The sequence below is a fragment of the Macaca mulatta genome, chromosome 7 (assembly GCF_049350105.2).
Source record: "Macaca mulatta isolate MMU2019108-1 chromosome 7, T2T-MMU8v2.0, whole genome shotgun sequence".
Classification (NCBI taxonomy): domain Eukaryota; kingdom Metazoa; phylum Chordata; class Mammalia; order Primates; family Cercopithecidae; genus Macaca; species Macaca mulatta.
In genome coordinates, this window is record NC_133412.1 from 20,851,894 (window position 1) to 20,872,251 (window position 20,358).

At 40.9% G+C, this 20,358-nt stretch overlaps 1 protein-coding gene across 5 annotated transcripts in view; it reads right to left on the reverse strand.

Moving 5' to 3' along the window:
* TP53BP1 (tumor protein p53 binding protein 1) overlaps positions 1–20,358 on the reverse strand; it is a 108,152-nt gene that overhangs the window by 60,022 nt on the left and 27,772 nt on the right. For all 5 annotated transcript variants that reach the window (XR_013395534.1, XM_015142058.3, XM_015142059.3 and 2 more), the window contains 7 exons: positions 14,474–14,601; positions 13,426–13,584; positions 12,964–13,093; positions 11,175–11,341; positions 9,108–9,237; positions 7,892–7,986; positions 4,402–4,610 (listed from right to left, as the gene is read on the reverse strand). Coding sequence is in view for 4 of the 5 variants with exons in the window: in XM_015142058.3 (XP_014997544.3) it covers positions 4,402–4,610; positions 7,892–7,986; positions 9,108–9,237; positions 11,175–11,341; positions 12,964–13,093; positions 13,426–13,584; positions 14,474–14,601 (1,018 nt within the window). In the remaining variant the exon portion in view is untranslated. The remainder of the gene's footprint in view (positions 1–4,401; positions 4,611–7,891; positions 7,987–9,107; positions 9,238–11,174; positions 11,342–12,963; positions 13,094–13,425; positions 13,585–14,473; positions 14,602–20,358) is intronic.

The following is a 20,358-nucleotide window of genomic DNA, read 5'->3' on the forward strand; positions in this document are numbered from 1 at the left end:
GGCTCTTCAACATCCTGAAAGGAGTTTCTGACAATTGGTGGAGAGTCTAGGGTTGATTTAATGAGAGTCACAGAAAACTAAATAAAAAAGCCCAAGTACAATTTCAGAGAAAACAAATTACAGAAACATGAAAAAATAATCATAATATGTCATAGGCTCTGCAGTGAACTGTTTACATAGCGATAATGTAAACTCAGTAATAATCTAAACAAAATTATGATTTAACTATACTTGGAAAATGGCTAAAATTTTTTTACGAAAATAGGCTGGTCACGGTAGCTCACACCTGTAATCCCAGCATTTTGGGAGGCCAAGGCAGGAGGTCTGCTTGAGCCCAGGAGTTCAAGACCAGCCTGGGCAACATAGTGAGGTCCCACCTCTATAAAAAAATTTTTTTTTTTTTTTTTGAGATGGAGTCTCGCTCTGTCGCCCGGGCTGGAGTGCAGTGGCCGGATCTCAGTTCACTGCAAGCTCTGCCTCCCGCGTTCACGCCATTCTCCTGCCTCACCTCCTGAGTAGCTGGGGCTACAGGCGCCCGCCACCTAGCCTGGCTAGTTTTTTGTACTTTTTAGTAGAGACGAGGTTTCACCGTGTAAGCTAGGATGGTCTCGATCTCCTGACCTCGTGATCCGCCTGTCTCGGCCTCCCAAAGTGCTGGGATTACAGGCTTGAGCCACCGTGCCCGGCCCTATAAAAAAATTTTTAATTAGCCAGGTGTGGTAGTGTGTGCCAGTAGTCCCAGCTACTCAGGAGGCTGAGGTGGGAGGATGGCCTGAGCACAGAAGTTCGAGGTTACAGTGAGCTAGGACTGCTCCACTGCACTACAGCCTGAGCAATAGGTCAAGACCCTGTGCCTAAGAAAAAGAAAATATAATCATGCTATGTAGAATTACGGAGGTAAATACCAAAAGAAAAAGCATAAAGAATGAAAAGTGGTTATCTTTGGGTAGGAAGAGGAAGAGGTCTTGTTTTAACTATCTGACTTATTTTTGGGGTTTTACAAATGCTTATTAAGTAAAATCAAATCTTTAACTTAAAAGCTATGTTGTAAAGGTTTTTTGTTTTTTTTTTTTGAGACAAGGTCTCACCCTGTTGCTCAAGCTGAGTGCTATGGCATGATCATGGCTCACTGCAGCCTCAACTTCCCGGACTCAAGCAATTCTCCTGTCTCAGTCTCCTGAGCAGCTGGGACTACAAGCGGGCACCACCACTCCTGGCTAGTTTTTGACCATTTGTAGAGATGGGGTCTCACTATGTTGCCCAGGCTGTTCTCAAACTCCTGGGCTCACGTGACCCTCCCGCCTCGGCCTCCCAAAGTGCTGGGATTATAGGTGTGGGCCACTGTGCCCGGCCTACTAAAGGTATTCTTGAGAGACTTTTTCGGAGGCAGGGACTGCACTGGCTGAGGCATTTGATAAAACATGAGGCTGGGCGTGGTGGCTCACGCCTGTAATCCCAGCACTTTGGGAGGCCGAGGCGGGCAGATCACAAGGTCAGGAGATCGAGACCATCCTGGCTGACATGGTGAACCCCGTTTCTACTTAAAATACAAAAAATTAGCCGGGCGTAGTGGCAGGCACCTGTAGTCCCAGCTGCTCGGGAGGCTGAGGCAGGAGAATGGTGTGAACCCGGAAGGCGGAGCTTGCAGTGAGATCACGCCACCGCACTCCAGTCTGGGCGACAAAACGAGACTCTGTCTCAAAAAAAAAACAAAAAAACAAAACAAAACAAAAAACATGAGTTCAAAGAAACCTGGTTAGAGTCATCTTAGGTTCCAAGAATCTCTGAACTATGTTCAGAATCACTCATTTGTCTGAAATTTTCATTGCTGATTTTTTGGCTAATTCTGAAGGTCTTTGGTAAATGTTGAAAACAGAGCAATTCCTTCAATAATGCCTTGTTTTTCAAAATGTCCGTTCTCCCTTTGTAGCCAGGAATTATCTCTGCCCCCACCAACTGGTAGGAATACCTTTCCAAAGACCATAAATGTCTTGTTTGGTCACTGATAAACATCTATAACCATTTTCTTTAAATCAGTGTTGGAAAAATCTTAGTGCTCTCTGTCAGTGCTTATAGCTCATTCTTAAACTCTTTATTTTATTTCTTTTTAAGACAGGGTCTCACTCTGTCACCCAGGCTGCAGTGCAGTGGTGAGATCTTGGCTCACTGTAACCTCCACCTCCTGGGTTCAAGCAATTCTCCTGCCTCAGCCTTCCAAATAGTTGGGACTGTAGGTGCTTGCCACCATGCCAGGCTAATTTTTGTACTTTTTGGTAGAGACTGGGTTTCACTGTGCTGGCAATGCTGGTCTTGAACTCCTGGTCTCAAGTAATCCACCTGCCTTGGCCTCCCAAAGTGCTGGGATTACAGGTATGAGCCACTGCACCCGGTCAGATTTATAACTTTTTTTTTTTTTTTTGAGACGGGGTCTTGCTATTTTGCCCAAGCTGTTCTCAAATCCCTAGGTTCAAATGTTCCTCCCATCTCAATCTCCTGAGCAGCTGAGATTACAGGCATGCCCCACCACGCCCAGCTACCTTTACATATAACTTAGAAAAATAAAAGCTAAAGAAGGCCAGGCACAGTGGCCCACACCTGTAATCTCAACACATTGGGAGGCTGAGACAGGAGGATTACTTGAGCCTAAGAGTAAGAACAGCCCTGGCAACATAGTGATACCCTATCTCTATAAGAAAAATTAAGAAATTAGTTGGGCATGGTGCCACGTGCTTGTAGTTCCAGCTACTTGGGAGGCTGAGGTGGGACGATCGCTTGAGACTAGGAAGTCAAGGCTGCAGTGAGCCATGGTCGCACTACTGCACTCCAGCCTGGGCAACAGACCAAAATCCTGTCTCAAAAAAAAAAAAAAGCTAAAGAAAATGATGTACAGTTTGAACATCCATTTCACCTCCAGGTAACCTTGTTTTCAACCCTTTTACTGCCAGCAACAGCTATCCGTATATGCAGTATTTACCAAGTGTAAGGCACTAGTCTAGGCATTTTATATATATTAACTCAACCTTCATAAACATCCTATGAGGTAGACAGTATCAGTATCCCCACCATTTGACTGATGAGCGAACTAAGATTCAATTTCAATTGGTCACAAAGGTAGTAATGACAGAGCCAGGAGTGAGTCCAGGAAGTTCTGACTCTAGAGTCCTCATTTTTAATAATGCCACCAAATTGCTTCTAATGAACTGCGTAAAACGGAATCCTTTAACAATACAAGTTTTAAAACTCCAGAAAACAAACCAGTTTCTTTCTTCCTACTGTCCCCTCCTCACTAAATTTACAGTTCATTACTATTCATTTTCAAATTTTACTTTTAAATACAAACTCTTGTTATAACACCTGCAAACTGAAAGGTATAAAATAAGTTCTCCCAATAAAACTACAATAATTCCCCCACTTAAGGTCTTATAAGAATACGTATTTAGATTGAATATATAATATAGTCATTTAGATTTAAGGATTTTCAACTCACTATGAAACCTGAATTTCATTTCTTTAAATATTTAAATTTAAAATTATACAAATTAATCGTTTTCCCTTGCTTTTAGAAGAAAATACACATAGGAAAACTAAAAACCATATTGATACCCTAAGTATAGGAATGATCCTGTACTGAGATCACATCTACTTAAATAATACACAACTTTTGAAAGGATAAGTGAAGACAATATAACATTGAGAATTATTACGACACAATGTTAACTGGAAAAAGAAAATTTAAAAGTTGTGGTATATAAACAACTTTTTAAAAAAACATCAGCATGTGGGGGCACATATCGTCAGGACCTCCTGAGGCTGTGTCATGGGCAAAAAAATTTAGTTATTGAAAAAAACCATAAGCATGTGGAAAGACAAAAATTACAGTAACAGTTGTGTTAAGGTAGAATAATGATTTATATCCCTTTGCAATTTTGCAGTAACATTTTCAAAAAGTTTAAAGACACTGTAAAAAGTTTAAACATAAAAAAAAAAAATCAAGATGTTAGGTGACTTTGAAACTGTTCTAAAACTACTTTGTGATGACAGCTTCACAACCCTGTAAATTTTCTTTTTTTTTTTTTGAGATGGAGTCTCCCTCTGTCGCCCAGGCTGGAATGCAGTGGCGCGATCTCAGCTCAGCTCACTGCACGCTCCGCCTCCCGGGTTCACGCCATTCTCCTGCCTCAGCCTCCTGAGTAGCTGGGACTACAGGCGCACACCACCACGCCCAGCTAATTTTTTGTATTTTTAGCAGAGACGAGGTTTCACTGTGTTAGCCAGGAACAACTCTGTAAATGTACTAAAATATCACAAAATTGTACATTTAAAACGTGTGCGTTATGTGGTCTGTAAATTATACCCCAATAATGCTGCTTTAAAAAAAACAACTCTTTTTACAATACTCACATGAGAAAACTGAGGCTGGGATGGGATAGGAAGTGACCCAGAAGTGAAGACTGGTGTGCTCTGAGATATTGGTGTTGAGGCTTGTGGTGACACAGTGGGCTCAGGTGGGAGAGGGTGGTTTTCTAACTCTACTGGTTCATCACTTTGAAGTTTCTTCTGAAAAGGCTCTCCTCCTTCTTCAGATAACATTGACATGTCCATTGGCTTATCTGGTTTAAAACAGGAAAAACAAATTGAGAAATATCACTCATCAATATTACTCATGTTCCAACACCACTAAGAACAATTGCATTACAGATATTTTCACTCTAAAAAAATAATGATGCAATTTTTCAGAAAAGCTGATGGAACAATAGTAGATTGGGTCCTAGCAATCTAGCAATACTTCCTTTGGTTGGTAGAGCTGCCCAAGCTTCTATTTTTAGGTATAGATCAAAACTGGATGCATCTGGGGCTACCCACCCATTCATAAGAAATATTAAATTAACTTGGCTCCTTTCCTGATTTTATAGCTCAGTTTTTCACTTCCCTGTAGAAAAGCCCAAGAAAAGCCCAAACTACTGTTACCTAATTTAACCATCATATATTCTACCACAGGCCTTGAAAGACAATGAACTTGTCACCACTTTAAGTAAATACAGCATCTATAATTCATATTTATGAACTCATTATATTTGCATTAACAATTGCTAAATGCAGAGAGATGGATGCCTGTACAAATATAGATGAAGAAAAAAAAATCTATCAATGCCAATCAGCACTGATCTATCAAAGAACTAGGAAAGAGAAGACACTAATCCTGACACAAATTAGGAGGGAACACACACACAAAACACGAAACACTGCTTTCCCATAGTATACTACCCACCTAGGATCTTGCTTGGAGTCAGTCTGGCTAGCTAAGTATTTGATTCATCATTTTTATCCCCTATCTTACAACTTGACCCTAAACAGGCCTCCTCTAGACCACTCACAAACTACTTGACAACATTTACCTTTTTCCCATAATCCACACTCATGCTACCAGTTACCCAAACTGCAACCTCAATACCCAGCCTTGCTGCTTAGCTTAGTCTTAACCTTACCTGTCTACACCTAACCTGGGATCCGGTGCTACCGGCCTTTAATATACTGCCATAGCTGTGCTAAGTATTTTTGTTGCACGTTTTGAACTTTCTTGCCATGACAAAGCACATTAAAAATCTGATGTTATAGGCACTACATATAAAAAAGGCTTTAGGTTAATAATCTAAGAGAAAAGCAAAAAAACAAATAAATACAAAAAGCACATATAGTTTCACAAACACTGATGCACATATTAAGCAAATGCATTAAATCTAAAATATAACTGACAAGTGAAAATATACTGTTACATAAAAAAAGAAAACTGAGTCATATACACAACATGATACCAATTATGTAAAAGTACTTTATGTACTGAAAACTGAAATATATCCAAATATACTAGTTGTAAATGTATCTGGCGTGTACTATCACAGGTGATTTTTATTTTCATTAATTTCCTATATACTTAACAAACTTTCTACAATAAATACTAACTGTTTACAATCAGGGAGAAAGCATTTTTTTTTTTTTTTTTGGAGACAGGGTCTCGCTCTGTTGTCCAGGCTGGGGTGCAGTGGTACAACCCTGGCTCACTGCAACCTCTGCCTCCCGGGTTCAAGTGATTCTCCTGCCCCAGCCTCCTGAGTAGCTGGGATTACAGGCACCTGCCACCACACCCAGCTAATTTTTTATATTTTTAGTAGAGATGGAGTTTCACCATGGTGGCCAGGCTGGTCTCAAACTCCTGACCTCAGGTGATCTGCCCGCCTTGGCCTCCCAAAGTGTTGGGATTACAGGCGTGAGCCACCGTGCCCAGCCTGAGAAAGCATATTTAATATAATTATTTTTATATTTTTTCAATGTTCACAGTACAGATAAAAGAAACTGTTCTAAGAATTAACCAGTCTTAACTTGTATTACCAGGGTTTTTGTAGAATTCATTCACCTAATCATGTTATGCTTAGATTGATATTAGTCACTAATCATGTTATGCTTAGACTGCTATTAGTCCATTTGGATACCTACAACTGATTTTAAGAGAAACAGCCAGAGACAAATTTTGTAGCAGAAGAAAGCCTAAGATCAAATTCTATCACTGATAAATTACATTTGAAAAACTGTTAAATGTCTACGTTTTATATTACTCAAGAGCAGAGAAAGCATATAATAGGAGGCATATATATGACAGATAAGGGCACAGGCTCTGGAGGCAGCTTCCTGAGTTCAAATTCTGCCTCTACATCTCATTAGTTGCAAAATCTCTCTATGCCTCCATTTTCTCATCTGTAAAATGGGGATAAAAATAACATCTCCTTCTTAGGATGTTTGTGAGGATTCAGTGAGAAAAACCACAGAAATGCCTCTAGAATAATGCCTTGCCTATACTAGGTGCTCAATAAATAAAACCATTACTTGTATACGAAAGAGTAAAAAGGTGAAAATCATAGAATTTATTTAAAAAAGCTTTGTAGAAATCATAGGAATTCAGAAACATCTTGAATGACTGGATAGGAGACTAGATCAGAGCAAAAGAAGCTTAAATAATGAGATAAATTAGGTAAGTGAAAAGGAAAGCTTTCTTATGAATAAAGTAATATAAAATCTCTAAGTCTTCAAAGGAGTAAATGAATGAAGTTAAAATGTTTACCACCTACTTTCAACCACTCTTATGCTAAAACTATTTTAATAATAGCAAAAATAACCTATAAGGACCACAAGAAACAAGCTGGTTCCTTCTCACCAGAAATGTGTTCACATGTTGCTAGAAACAACTAGGCCATTAGTAATAAGCCCAGTTCTTCCCCATACTAATTCATTTACGTTCAACTTTAAAAACAAAAATTTTGGCCAGGCGCAGTGGCTCACGCCTGTAATCCCAGCACTTTGGGAGGCCGAGGTGGATGGATCAGGAGGTCAGGAGATCAAGACCATCCTGGCTAACACGGTGAAACCCCATCTCTACTAAAAAATACAAAAAATTAGCCGGGTGTGGTGGCGGGCACCTTAGTACCAGCTACTCAGGAGGCTAAGGCAGGAGAATGGCGTGAACCCGGAAGGCGGAGCTTGCAGTGAGCTGAGATCACGCCACTGCACTCCAGCCTGGGTGACAGAGCAAGACTCCATCTAAAAAAAAATTTCCTTCAGAGTCTTTTTAAAAATTGAGCCAACAATACAGAAATCTCAATAGAATTAGCGCTAGAAAAGCAAAGAATGGGGGATGGGGTTAGATTAAAAAAAAAAAAAAAGAACTGAGGACAGCACTTTACAGTAGGTCTTATCCCTAAAGGTTACACAAACATGAATCCTACAGAATTGTGTAGGTCACAAGCACTCTGAAGTACAAAGAAGCAGTACATTTTGCAAGGCAGAAGAAGTGTTGCTCCTCTTCTAATCTGAGATCAACAGAGAGATCAAGAGAGCTCACCTTGTCTCCCTTCTTGCTCTGTGGGACTGCTAGGAACGATAAAAGGAGTAGATCGGAAAGCATCAGGAGAAGGAGCAACAAGATCTGAGGAATTCCTTTACATAAAGAGAGAATCACAGGTTATTTTACCATAGCCACAGTTTTGCATTTCTGTATTTGTTTTTACTTTTTAACAGGAAAAAATATCTAAGGCATTCAGATAAATACTTATCAGCACTTCTCCCAAATAGCAACCTCAGGCTGGTGGAAGAACCAAAAATACTTCAATAACTATTTCCCATACCAGACATTTGTATTGTAAAATAAGAACTTTTTCTACAAGAGAGTAAGGGCAAAGTGAATGATCAGACACAAGGACATCATGATTGAAAAGCAAGATGAGGCCGGGCGCGGTGGCTCAAGCCTGTAATCCCAGCACTTTGGGAGGCCGAGATGGGCGGATCACAAGGTCAGGAGATCGAGACCATGCTGGCTAACACAGTGAAACCCCATCTCTACTAAAAAATACAAAAAATTAGCCGGGCGAGGTGGCGGGCGCCTGTAGTCCCAGCTACTCGGGAGGCTGAGGCAGGAGAATGGCGTGAACCCAGGAGGCGGAGCTTGCAGTGAGCTGAGATCCGGCCACTGCACTCCAGCCTGGGCGGCAGAGCGAGACTCCGTCTCAAAAAAAAAAAAAAAAAAAAAAGAAAAGCAAGATGAGCAGTGCTAGGAAATAAATTCATTTGCAGAATTGAGACATAAAACAAAATTATTCCATTTTTTTGCCTAACAATAGACAGACCATGCACATTTTCATTAGAAAACAAAACTAAAACTAAACAAAAAAAACCAACAAGCAAACCTCTTTGCCCTAACACAGAGATAAAGAAATCCAACTACTGCTAACAACGATTTGCCACCCTCTGCTATTGAACGAGAAGAATTGCAAGTAAAACAGAGGAGCAGAATGCGTGTTTTGGACGTGTAACATTTTCTAAATAACTGCGCATTTTCTTTTTTAGTGAAACCTTTGGGCCACTATTATAAAATTTTCAAATGGGAAAATAGATTTATCTGCCTTCAACAGTTCTTCATCCCCAAAGCTCTAATGCATCCGTTCTACCATTTGGTTTCAAAAAGAATTCTAGACTCACAGGCAAGTTTAGCCTCTTTCAGTCTTAGCCTAAGACTCTCAGGCACATACTGCCTTGGTATAAGCTATTTTAGGCTTACTTACGTGGAAAGACTCTCCTGAACAAGGGACCTCTGACCAGAGAGCTGCAGGAGATGCAGAGTGGTGGCAGGTGTGGAAGCCAAAGAACATCCACCTTCTTCCCTTGAAGGAGTAGAGCAACCATCAGAAGATACTGAAAAAAAGAAATTCCAGTTGCACTTACTTCTCAGATTGACACTACTGAGTTGCCAAAAACCATTCAGTACTGCAAAGAGTAATATCCATATTTCCAACATATTTCCATATTTCCAAAAGGGCAGAAATTCCAAAAGGGCAGAAATTGTTTTCTATTTATAGTATAACGAATGGAATACCACAATAGCACAAATCTTGAGTAAACATTAACCACCCCTACAATGGGCTTCTTGAATAAAGAATAGATGAAGAGTTCCTTAGTACCTTCTGTCATGACCTAAGCTTGGAGATTACAAGCCAGAATCCTAGATGGGGACGGTGGCTCACACCTGTAATCCCAGCACTTTGGGAGGCTGAGGTGGGCAGATTACCTGAGGTCACGAGTTAAAGACTAGCCAGACCAACATGGTGAAATCCCATCTCTACTAAAAATACAAACATTAGCTGGGCATGGTGGTGGGCACGTGTAATCCTAGCTACTTGGGAAGCTAAGGCAGGAGAATCACTTGAACCTGGTAGGTGGAGGTTGCAGTGAGCTGAGATCGCGCCACTGCACTCCAGCCTGGAAGACAGAGCGAGACTCCATCTCAAAAAAATAAATAAATAAATAAAATAAAAGCCAGAATCCTTATACTTCTGCTTAGCTGCTCTTCTTTCTTGTGATGCTTCTATTAAAAAACAGCAAATAAGCCTTTTATTCCAATGTCTACCTTAGGTGAAGTCAAGCTTAGGCCATGATACAGATGGGAGAAGTCAAAACAATGCACATGATACCCAATGTTATAAATGCAGCAGTTTTCATGATTTGGGTCTGCTCAAAGGTGACAGAAAAGACTAATGCATTAGTAAAAGGATTTATGAGCAGCCATTACTGATTTATACTATCAAGAGTCTCCTATTGGTCCCTTCCCCTTAGCAACAGATGGAGTATCAACTATATTAATCCCAGCGTAAAAGAATTTCTTAAATAAAACCTTACAACTTTAGTAAGAGGCCAACAAAGGTTCCTTGGTGACCCTCTGAATGTCTTGCACAGCAACCTGTATCACAGCATAGCAAAGGAATATACCCTTCTTCCCTTCCCTCCTTACAACCAACATAATATGTTTTGCTGGTAATTAACTCAAGTTTTCTAGCTCTCTGAGGCTGTGGAATAAGATTGGTGGAGGTTAAAGGGGTGTGAAACAAATTATATTCTTTTAAGTTTTATGTCCTTTCTGCTAGATTTCAAATTCCTATCTGTGTCAGATTAACTAATAAACAGATTAAGTTAGTAAACTGTTACCCAGATGAATATGAAAAACCTAAGCTTAATATCATATTTAAGATCTGAAGACATAATAGCCATGTAACAGAAAATGGCGGCCACGTGCAGTGGCTCACACCTGTAATCCCAGCACTTTGGGAGGCCAAGGCGGGCGGATCACGAGGTCAGGAGATCGAGAACATCCTGGCTAACACAGTGAAACCCCGTCTCTACTAAAAATAGAAACAATTAGCCAGGCATGATGGCGGGTGCCGGTAGTCCCAGCTACTAGGGAGGCTGAGGCAGGAGAATGGCATGATCCCGGGAGGCGGAGCTTGCAGTGAGCCAAGATTGCACCACTGCACTCCAGCCTGGGCAAGAGAGCAAGACTCTGTCTCAAAAAAAAAAAAACTAAAAGAAAATGGCTAGTATCCATAATACTAAATTTACTGTATTAGCTATTCTTCACTATCTCATTTCCAAAAGAGAGAAAATTATGTCAAAATATTAAATGGAAATTATTCCCAAAAAGCCCTTCTCACTAATTAACTAGAAACGTATTTTCCTTCCATATCACAAACAAGTCTGCAAACCTATAAAATGCTTTGTAACTTAACCAGTAGCCTCAGAACTAAAATAAAAGTTTGGATCTTTGGAGAAGAGCTGTAACAGCAAATCACTCTTGGTACCTGTTTTATTGCTCTGGTCAAACAAGTCTTCCTGAGTTGACAAAACCTCAGGCTCTGGTGACTTCTGAATCTGCAGTCCACATTCCGTAAGTTCTTGTGCAGACAACTGTTCTTTTACTTCCATAGCAGCAAGACACACTTTGGGGCTAAAACGCATGTCCTCTGACCTAGGAAATTCATATCACCAGGAGAAAAAGTTCCTAAGTTCACATGCTTTTACTAAAAAGCTTTTCCTGTTTTGTGTGTTTTTCTTTAATAATTTCAAAAATTCCAGTGGCTCTAATTTACATAATTATCTATTAAAAAGCAAATAAACTGTTCTTTATAGTGATAAAAGTCCTCAGCCCATTTTAAAACCTGTCTCACTCTCTCACACAGCCAATACCTGTATTCAACTCTGCTCAATACTGTGCTTCATGCTTTCTAAGATTCTGATGAGTGACTTGGGGGATTTTTGTTACATATAATGTTATCTAGACCTGTATGAAGAATTCTGATCCAGACCCCAATAATGCCAGTAAGGAGAACAGTCCAAACTATGATATTCCATGGAATTTCGTATTTGATGAGAATTATCCTCTGTACTAGTGCCACACATATCTTCTGCTGACCTTTTCCATTTGATGTACCCAAACCCCAAACCAATTCTCCTTCAGACCAATACTAACACGTGGAAGACATTCATCCCTGGCCCCTTTCCAGAGACTTATGCGGTTCACCTGTTCTACCACTCCCCAGGGTAAACAGAATAGCATAACTAGATGGAAGGCAGCATCTAAAAGAAAAGCCTAAAAAGTCACTGTTATGCTGAGTGTTTTACATCAGAAAGACAATTTCTTTTGATATTCAACTTTGCTTAGGATACTCCCTCCCCACTCTTTCTATTGAAGGAAATAACAAAACAATACTGAATGTTTATCCCCTTCCCCAAACTGGAAGCATCCCGTTTTCTTCTGCCATATTCAAACTTCACCTGCTGGCCAGAGGCAATGAAGCTTTGGTTATAAAAATCACTAGAGACGAAGCAGAGGCACATTTCCCAATTCCTACCAAGTTAAGAGCCTAAAGAACCTGAGAATCCCTATATCTATTGATACCATAAAATACCAGATGCAAGATATCTGAGAACCCAAAGCAATCTGGGTGCTTCTCAAGTATAGAAACAGTAGGCTTTCAAATATAATATTCACGTTACTCTTCATAACACCAGAGAGGCTAAGTACACCTCCCACAGACAGGCAGTGTCTCTGTAGACAAAGATCCCAAAGGAGGAGTGGCAACCAAAGATTACAGAGTCATGCTTATAGTTAGAGAAGCCTTAAAACATCATTGTAGGCTAGGCAGGGTGGCTCATGCCTATAATCCCAGCACTCCGGGAAGCTGAAGCAGCAGGATTACCTGAGCCCAGGAGTTCAAGATCAGTTTAAGCAACACAGCAAGACTCCATTTCTACAATAAAAATTTTTTTTAATCAACAAAAAAGTCTTTGTAGAATGCCTAAAGATAAGATTAGTAGTCAAGTGTGGCCCAAGTACTTGCGAGGCTGGGGCAGAGAATCACATGAGCCCAGGGCAACAGAGTGAGACTTTGTCTCAAACAAACAGACAAAAAACGATTCTTGAGACTTCATAAATAATCAGTGTTTCTAACAGACCACAAGTATGACCAGTACAAGTGGAAAATAATTTAAAAATCAACAATTTCTACAAATGTTTTCATCTGGTAAAATGAAATAAGTATAACCCTACAGCAAAACCCATAAATCCTTTTTAGAAAGAACACGGCTTACCTTGCAGGTGGTGGATTTTGCTCTTTTACAACATGTACATCCTTACTGGGCTGTGCCGTCACAGGGATGTCCTTGCTGGACCGTTCTGCTATGGGGATATCTTCATTGGACTGTTCTTCGTGCTTAATTGCTGAGAGTTTTATAAAATGACAGGAAGGGGATAATTAATTTTTCAAAATACTAGATATAGTCCCAGATGTTTTTTAAAAAGCAAAGATTTTAACAGAAGTCCAATTTACAAATATATACAAGCATCATTCTATAAAGTAACCAATAACTTAAAGAAAACCTCAGCCCACAAACCAACAATTGACAAGTATTTACCAGAAAACTCTTCAACCTTACTAAATGACTTAGATTATATTAATTTGGATAGCTACAAAACTTATCAAGGAAAAAACAACTACCTCTAGTATGGGAGAAAACACAACAACTCCAAATGCCAGAAAACATGTTTCATACCAGCATTAGCATCCACATCAGATGGCCTGGTATAACCAGAGTTGGTGGTTACTGACTGTAGATGCTCTTTGTCCACTTCATATGGCACAGTATTTTCCTCAACATCCTGGCTCTGGGAGAGTTCCAGAACCCCAAAGCCCAACTGTGATGAGGCAGTATCTAGGAACAAAACGCCAAGAAATTAGGCATCATCCCACAACATTATGCAATGTACAAGCTGTTTTCCTCAGCAAAGAAGGGTCCTGTTAAGTCCTTCACCTCAAAGCCCTGTGCACCCCCCAAATTTTTCAAAAATAAAAAATAAATGTGGCCGAGCATGGTGGCTCACACCTGTAATCCCAGCATTTGGAAGGCCGAGGTGGGCAAATCACTTAAGGTCAGGGGGTCAAGACCAGCCTGGCCAACAAGGTGAAACCTCATCTCTACTAAAAATACAAAGATTAGCCAGGTGTGGTGGCGCACACCTGTAATCCTGGCTACTTGGGAGACTGAAGCACAAGAATGGCTTGAACCTAGGAGACAGAGGTTGCAGTGAGCCAAGATCACACCACTGAACTCTAACCTGGGCAACTGAGCAAGACTCCGTCTCAAAATAATAAATAAAAAACGAAAAAATAAATAAGTGTATTAAAGATGAAGGGGGAAAATGTGTAATAAAGTAAAAATACTTCATACTATAAAACCTTATAAGCACTTAATATGGTAGACTATGTCTGCTTTCTAAAGGTACATCATAAACTACACCCACAGTCACAGCAATTCAGATTGTACTTCCACCCCACAAAGTACACATTCCAAAAATATTTGAAAAATAAATGAATACAAAAGGAAGAAAACTCAATATGCAGAAAGGGGCTAACCAATGAACTTCAAATTCCTGAACACCAAATCAGGTGGAATATTTTACATTACTAGCAAATTTCTTAATGACTCTCAATTTCATTATGAGAAATCTGTAACCTAATAAAGAGGAGAAATTTAGACATCTGAACCATCATGTTAAAGGAAGTTAGAACAGTCTATTATTCTGCAAAAGGCACAAGGCTACCTTCAGCACCAAGGGAATGTGTAGTATTGCCCGAAGTATCTTCTTCCTTCTCTTTCTCCTTCTGTTTCAACTCTTCTCCCTTCTCTTCCTCCACAGCAGGAGCAGATTCCACTGACATTCCCAGAACACTACACAGCAGAAGGATATAATCATGTGTTCCCAGATAGTTTGGAACACTTTAATCAAAGCACTCTGACCCCCGACACATACCAACCACCTCTTAGCCAAACCTGAAAAAGTAAAATAACTCACCTTTATAGTGTTTCTTTCTACAAAAAGCACTTAAAAGATTAACAATTCAACATCCTATACAGAATTAAGTGAAGAAAAAATAAGGCATCAACACACTTGAATTTTATATTTTTAAGTAGAGGTAGAAAAATCTTGCCTTCAGAAGAATTACTGACAAGTGACGAGAAAAGATATGCATCAGATGAGCAGAGAAAGGGCTCAGAAAACTTTTTAAAAGTTCACAGAAATATTTTAGTAAAAAAATCTTAGAATACATATATAGAACCAGAGAGTCCAAACAAAATTCAGGTAAGGAGCTTATATATGTATATAAATACAAACACACACTTTTTATTTTTTACTTTTTTTTTTAAGAGACAGAGTCTGGGCCAGGTGCAGTGACTCACATCTGTAATCCCAGCACTTTGGGAGGCAAAGGCAGGCAGATCACGAGGTCAAGAGATCGAGACCAACCTGGTCAACATGGTGAAACCCCGTCTCTACTAAAAATACAAAAATTAGCTGGGTGTGGTGGCACACACCTGTAGTCCCATCTACTCAGGGGGCTGAGGCAGGAAAATTGCTTGAACCCAGGAGGTGGGGGCTGCAGTGAGCCGAGATCGCGCCACTGCACTCCAGCCTGGCGACAGAGAAAGACTCCATCTCAAGATAAAAAAAAAGAGACAGAGTCTGTCTCCCAGGCTAAAGTGCAGTGGCACGATCACAGCTTACTGCAGGCTTGAACTACTGGGCACAAGCAAACCCCATATATTTTTAAAATAAGTTAACACCGGCTGGGCACAGTGGCTCACACCTGTAATTCCAGCACTTTGGGAGGCCAAGGCGGGCAGATCACGAGGTCAGGAGATCGAGACCATCCTGGCTAACATGGTGAAACCCCGTCTTTACTTAAAATACAAAAAATTAGCCAGGCGTGGTGGCGGGCGCCTATAGTCCCAGCTACTCGGGAGGCTGAGGCAGGACAATGGCGTGAACCCAGGAGGTGGAGCTTGCAGTGAGCCGAGATCGCGCCACGGCACTCCAGCCTGGGAGACAGAGCAAGACTCCATCTCAAAAAAAAAAAAAAAGTTAACGCCACAGGTCAAAATATATAATAAAATTAAAAGACAACTGGCTGGGCATGTTGGTTCACACCTGTAATCCCAGGACTTTGAAGACTGAGGCGGGTGGACCACGAGGCTCAGGAGTTCAAGGTTCTGGAGTTCGAGACCACCCTGGCCAACATGGCAAAATCCCGTCTCTACTAAAAATACAAAAATTAGCCAGGTGTGGTGGCACACACCTGTAATCAACGCTACTAGGGAGACTGAGGCACAAGAGTCCGCTTGAACGTGGGAGGGGGAGGTTGCAGTGAGCTGAGAGAGCACCACTGCACTCCAGCCTGGGTGACAGACTGAGAGCCTGTCTCAAAAAAATAAAAATGAAACAAATGTTTAGGCCAGGCGTAGCAGCCCGCACCTGTAATCCCAGCACTTTGGGAAGCCGAAGCGGCTGGATCACCTGAGGTCAGGAATTCAAGACCAGCCTGGCCAATATGGTAAAACACTGTCTCTACTAAAAATTCTAAAATTACCCAAGCAAGGTGGCACACGCCTATAGTCCCAGCTACTCGGGAGGCTGAGCCAGGAGAGTCGCTTCAACCTGGGAGGCACAGGTTGCCGTAAGCAGAGATCATACCACTGTACTCAAGCCCAGGCAACAAAGCAAAACTCTGCCTCAAAAAATTTACAATACAATACAATACAATGAATTTTTAAAAATCTAAAAGACAACTGATTAGGAAAAAATAACTGCAAGGAATACAACAAAAGATTAGTCTCCATTAAATATAAAGGATTCACACATACAAAGAACCTCAACATATAGACAAATGACATAATAGACAACTGATAAAAAAAGAAATACAAGGCCGGGCACGGTGGCTCAAGCCTGTAATCCCAGCACTTTGGGAAGCCGAGACGGGCGGATCACGAGGTCAGGAGATCGAGACCATCCTGGCTAACACGGTGAAACCTCGTCTCTACTAAAAAATAAAAAAAACTAGCTGGGCGAGGTGGCGGGCACCTGCAGTCCCAGCTACTCGGGAGGCTGAGGCAGGAAGATGGTGTGAACCCGGGAGGCGGAGCTTGTAGTGAGCTGAGATCCGGCCACTGCACTCCAGCCTGGGTGACAGAGCGAGACTCTGTCTCAAAAAAAAAAAAAGAAATACAAGTATCTTTTTTCTTTCTTTTTTTTTTGAGATAGAGTCTCGCTCTGTCACCCAGGCTGAAGAGCAATGGTACAATCTTGGCTCACTGCAACCTCCACCTACCAGGTTCAAGCAATTCTCCTGCCTCAGCCTCCCGAGTAGCTGGGATTACAGGCGTGTACCACCACGCCCGGCTGATTTTGTATTTTTAGTAGAGACAGGGTTTCACCACGTTGGTCAGGCTGGTCTTGAACTCCTGACCTCAGGTGATCCGCCTGCCTCGGCCTCCCAAAGTGCTGTGATTATAGATGTGAGCCACTGCACCTGGCCAAGTATCTTTAAACATGTAAAGAAATCAGAGAAACCATCTGTTGCTAATTAAATTAGAAAAAACAGATTTTTAATACTGTATTACTATTCAGTGTTACTCAAACTAAGATGAAATAAGCATCACCATACACTTCTAATGAGTATAGATAAACACTTTCTGGAGAATCATTTGGAAATATGCATCAAACCTTTAAAAATACACATACCTAGTAATTCTAATAATTTCTATTGTAAGAAATAATTTGAAGTATGGAACAATCCTTTGAAAGCTTATTTCTAAAAGTCTACTGTTATTGAGAAACAACCTATTAAGTTCAGCATTAAGGAAATGATTAAATTTATAATCTATTAATAAAATATTATATCACCATTAAAAATGTTTGAAACAGGGCCAGACGCAGTGGCTCATCCCTGTAATCCCAGCACTTCGGAAGGACAAAGTGGATGGACCACTCAAGGTTAGGAGTTCAAAACCAGCATGGCCAACATGGTGCAACCCTGTCTCTACTAAAAATACGAAAATTAGGCTGGGCACGGTGGCTCACGCCTGTAATCCCAGCACTTTGGGAGACCAAGGCAGGTGGATCACAAGGTCAGGAGATCAAGACCATCCTGGCTAACATGGTGAAACCCTGTCTCTACAAAAATACAAAAAATTAGCTGGCCGTGGTGGCACGCCCCTGTAGTCTCAGCTACTGGGGAGGCTGACGCAGGAGAATCACTTGAACCCAGGAATCGGAGGTTGCAGTGAGCTGAGATCATACCACTGCACTCCAGCCTGGGCGATACAGCAAGACTCCGTCTCAAAAAAAAAAAAAAATTAACCAGTGTGGTGGCACGTGCCTGCAGTCTCAGCTACCTGGGAGGCTGAAGCAGGAGAATCGCTTGAACCCAGGAGGTGGAGGTTGCAGTAAGCCGAGACTGCCCCACCTCACTCTAGCCTCGGCAACAGAGAAAGAGTCTATCTCCAAAAAAAGAAAAGCGTGAAACAATCAAATACAAAATGTGAACCTGAATTTGGATCTTAGATCCAATCAACCAACCAATCAATAAAACAAAATAAAAGACATCTTTGAGAGAACTGGGAAAATCTGAACCATATAATTAGATATTACGGAATTATTTAAGTGTGATAATGGTACTACGATTATACAGAATAATGTACTTATTCTCAGGGAATGAATGCTGAAGTATTTAAGGGGACATCATATTAAGGAGAAATCTGATGTCTGCAACACAGTTTTAAACAATTCATCCCCAACCAAAAAAGTACAACACACAGAACAAATGTATACTCTTTCATTTCTTCTGTGGGCTTAAACTTTTAAAATAAAAAATCTGTAGGCCGGGCGCGGTGGCTCAAGCCTGTAATCCCAGCACTTTGGGAGGCCGAGATGGGCGGATCACGAGGTCAGGAGATCGAGACCATCCTGGCTAACACGGTGAAACCCTGTCTCTACTAAAAAGTACAAAAACACTAGCCGGGTGAGGTGGCAGGCGCCTGTAGTCCCGGCTACTCGGGAGGCTGAGGCAGGAGAATGGCGTAAACCCGGGAGGCGGAGCTTGCAGTGAGCTGAGATCCGGCCACTGCACTCCTGCCTGGGCAACAGAGTGAGACTCGGTCTCAAAAAAATAAAAATAAAAATAAAAAATCTGTGGAATATGTTAAGTTTTAATTGTCATGGGAAAAATGTTCATGTTTTTAAGCAAAACATCAGCAAACATACACTTTTACTTTCCACATGATGTCAACCATATAAATCAAATGAACAAAAAAAGAGAGAAAAGATGCCAAAATGTTTACAGCAATTAGCCTCTGGGTGGCAGGATTACAGATGCCATCTTTGCTTCCCTGCAACCTTCTATGCAATTAATATTTCATAAAAAGAGCGTTAAGCATAACTTTAATAAACATAAAAGAGGTGAAAATATAAATTTGCAAAGTTGGGAACCGTGACCCAAGCAAGTGAAAGAAGACTAAGTAAAGATTTTTACAAGAACTAAATAGAACATTATCTATATAACTGGAAGGACCAAATAAACGACCTTGGGAAACACAGGGAAAGAAAGTTCAAGAGCAAATATTGCAAATGGTAGAAAAGCAGCAATGAAGGACGACAGCACAAAACAACACACACACTTTGAGCTCTTCTTAGTTTCTTTTGGTGTTTTTACCTCATGTCCCTGATCTCTAAATGCTGGTAGGCTCCATGAGACCTGGGACCTCTTTTCTAGCTGCATTCACCCACTTAATGACCTCATCCAGACTCATGGTTTAGAATACTATCTACCTGCTTATGAGTCTGCAACTTAAATCTCCGGCCTAGACTTTTCCCTCTGAGCTCCAGGCCTCCTTGTCCAATAACTTCTTCAACACATCCAACTGGCTGTTGAAAAGATAGCACAATGTTTCACATGTTTAAAACTGAACTTCCCCTCCTGCAGTCTTCTCCATCTTAATTGTCATTCCATTACTCTAGTTGCTCAAATCAAAAACTTGGAATCTGCCAGGCACAGTGGCATGTATCTGTAGTCCCAGCTACCCAAAGCAAAACAAACCTGGAATAATTATTACTTCCTTCTTGTCTCTCACACTCCACATCTGATCTATCTTTGAATCCTCTTTTCAAATACTCAGAATCTCACCATTCTTCATCTGCTTCAACCCTGGTCCAGCCACTATCACATTTTGCTAAATTATGTCAATAGTTTCCTGGTTGGTTTTCCTGCCTCCAGCCTTGTCCTCCTTTCAGTTTATTCTTAATTAAGCAGCCAGAGTGATTCTGTTAAAAATCTAAATCAGATCATGTCATTCCCTCGCTCAAAACCCTTAAATGTCCTTCTATCTCACTAAAAATGAGAGCCAAATTCCTCACAATGCCTTACATAATCTGGTTCCCTTTTGACTTCTCTGACCTCTTCTCTCACTTCTCTTCGTCACTCCACTACAGCCACACTAACTTCCTTGCTATTTCTCACATATTCCAGGGACACTCATGCCTCAGGGTCTTTGCACTTGCCATTCTCCATGCACGGATCACACTTATCCCAGATAACAATAAATACACTTACTCACTTTAGACTTTTTTTTTTTTTTAAGATATGGTCTCACTCT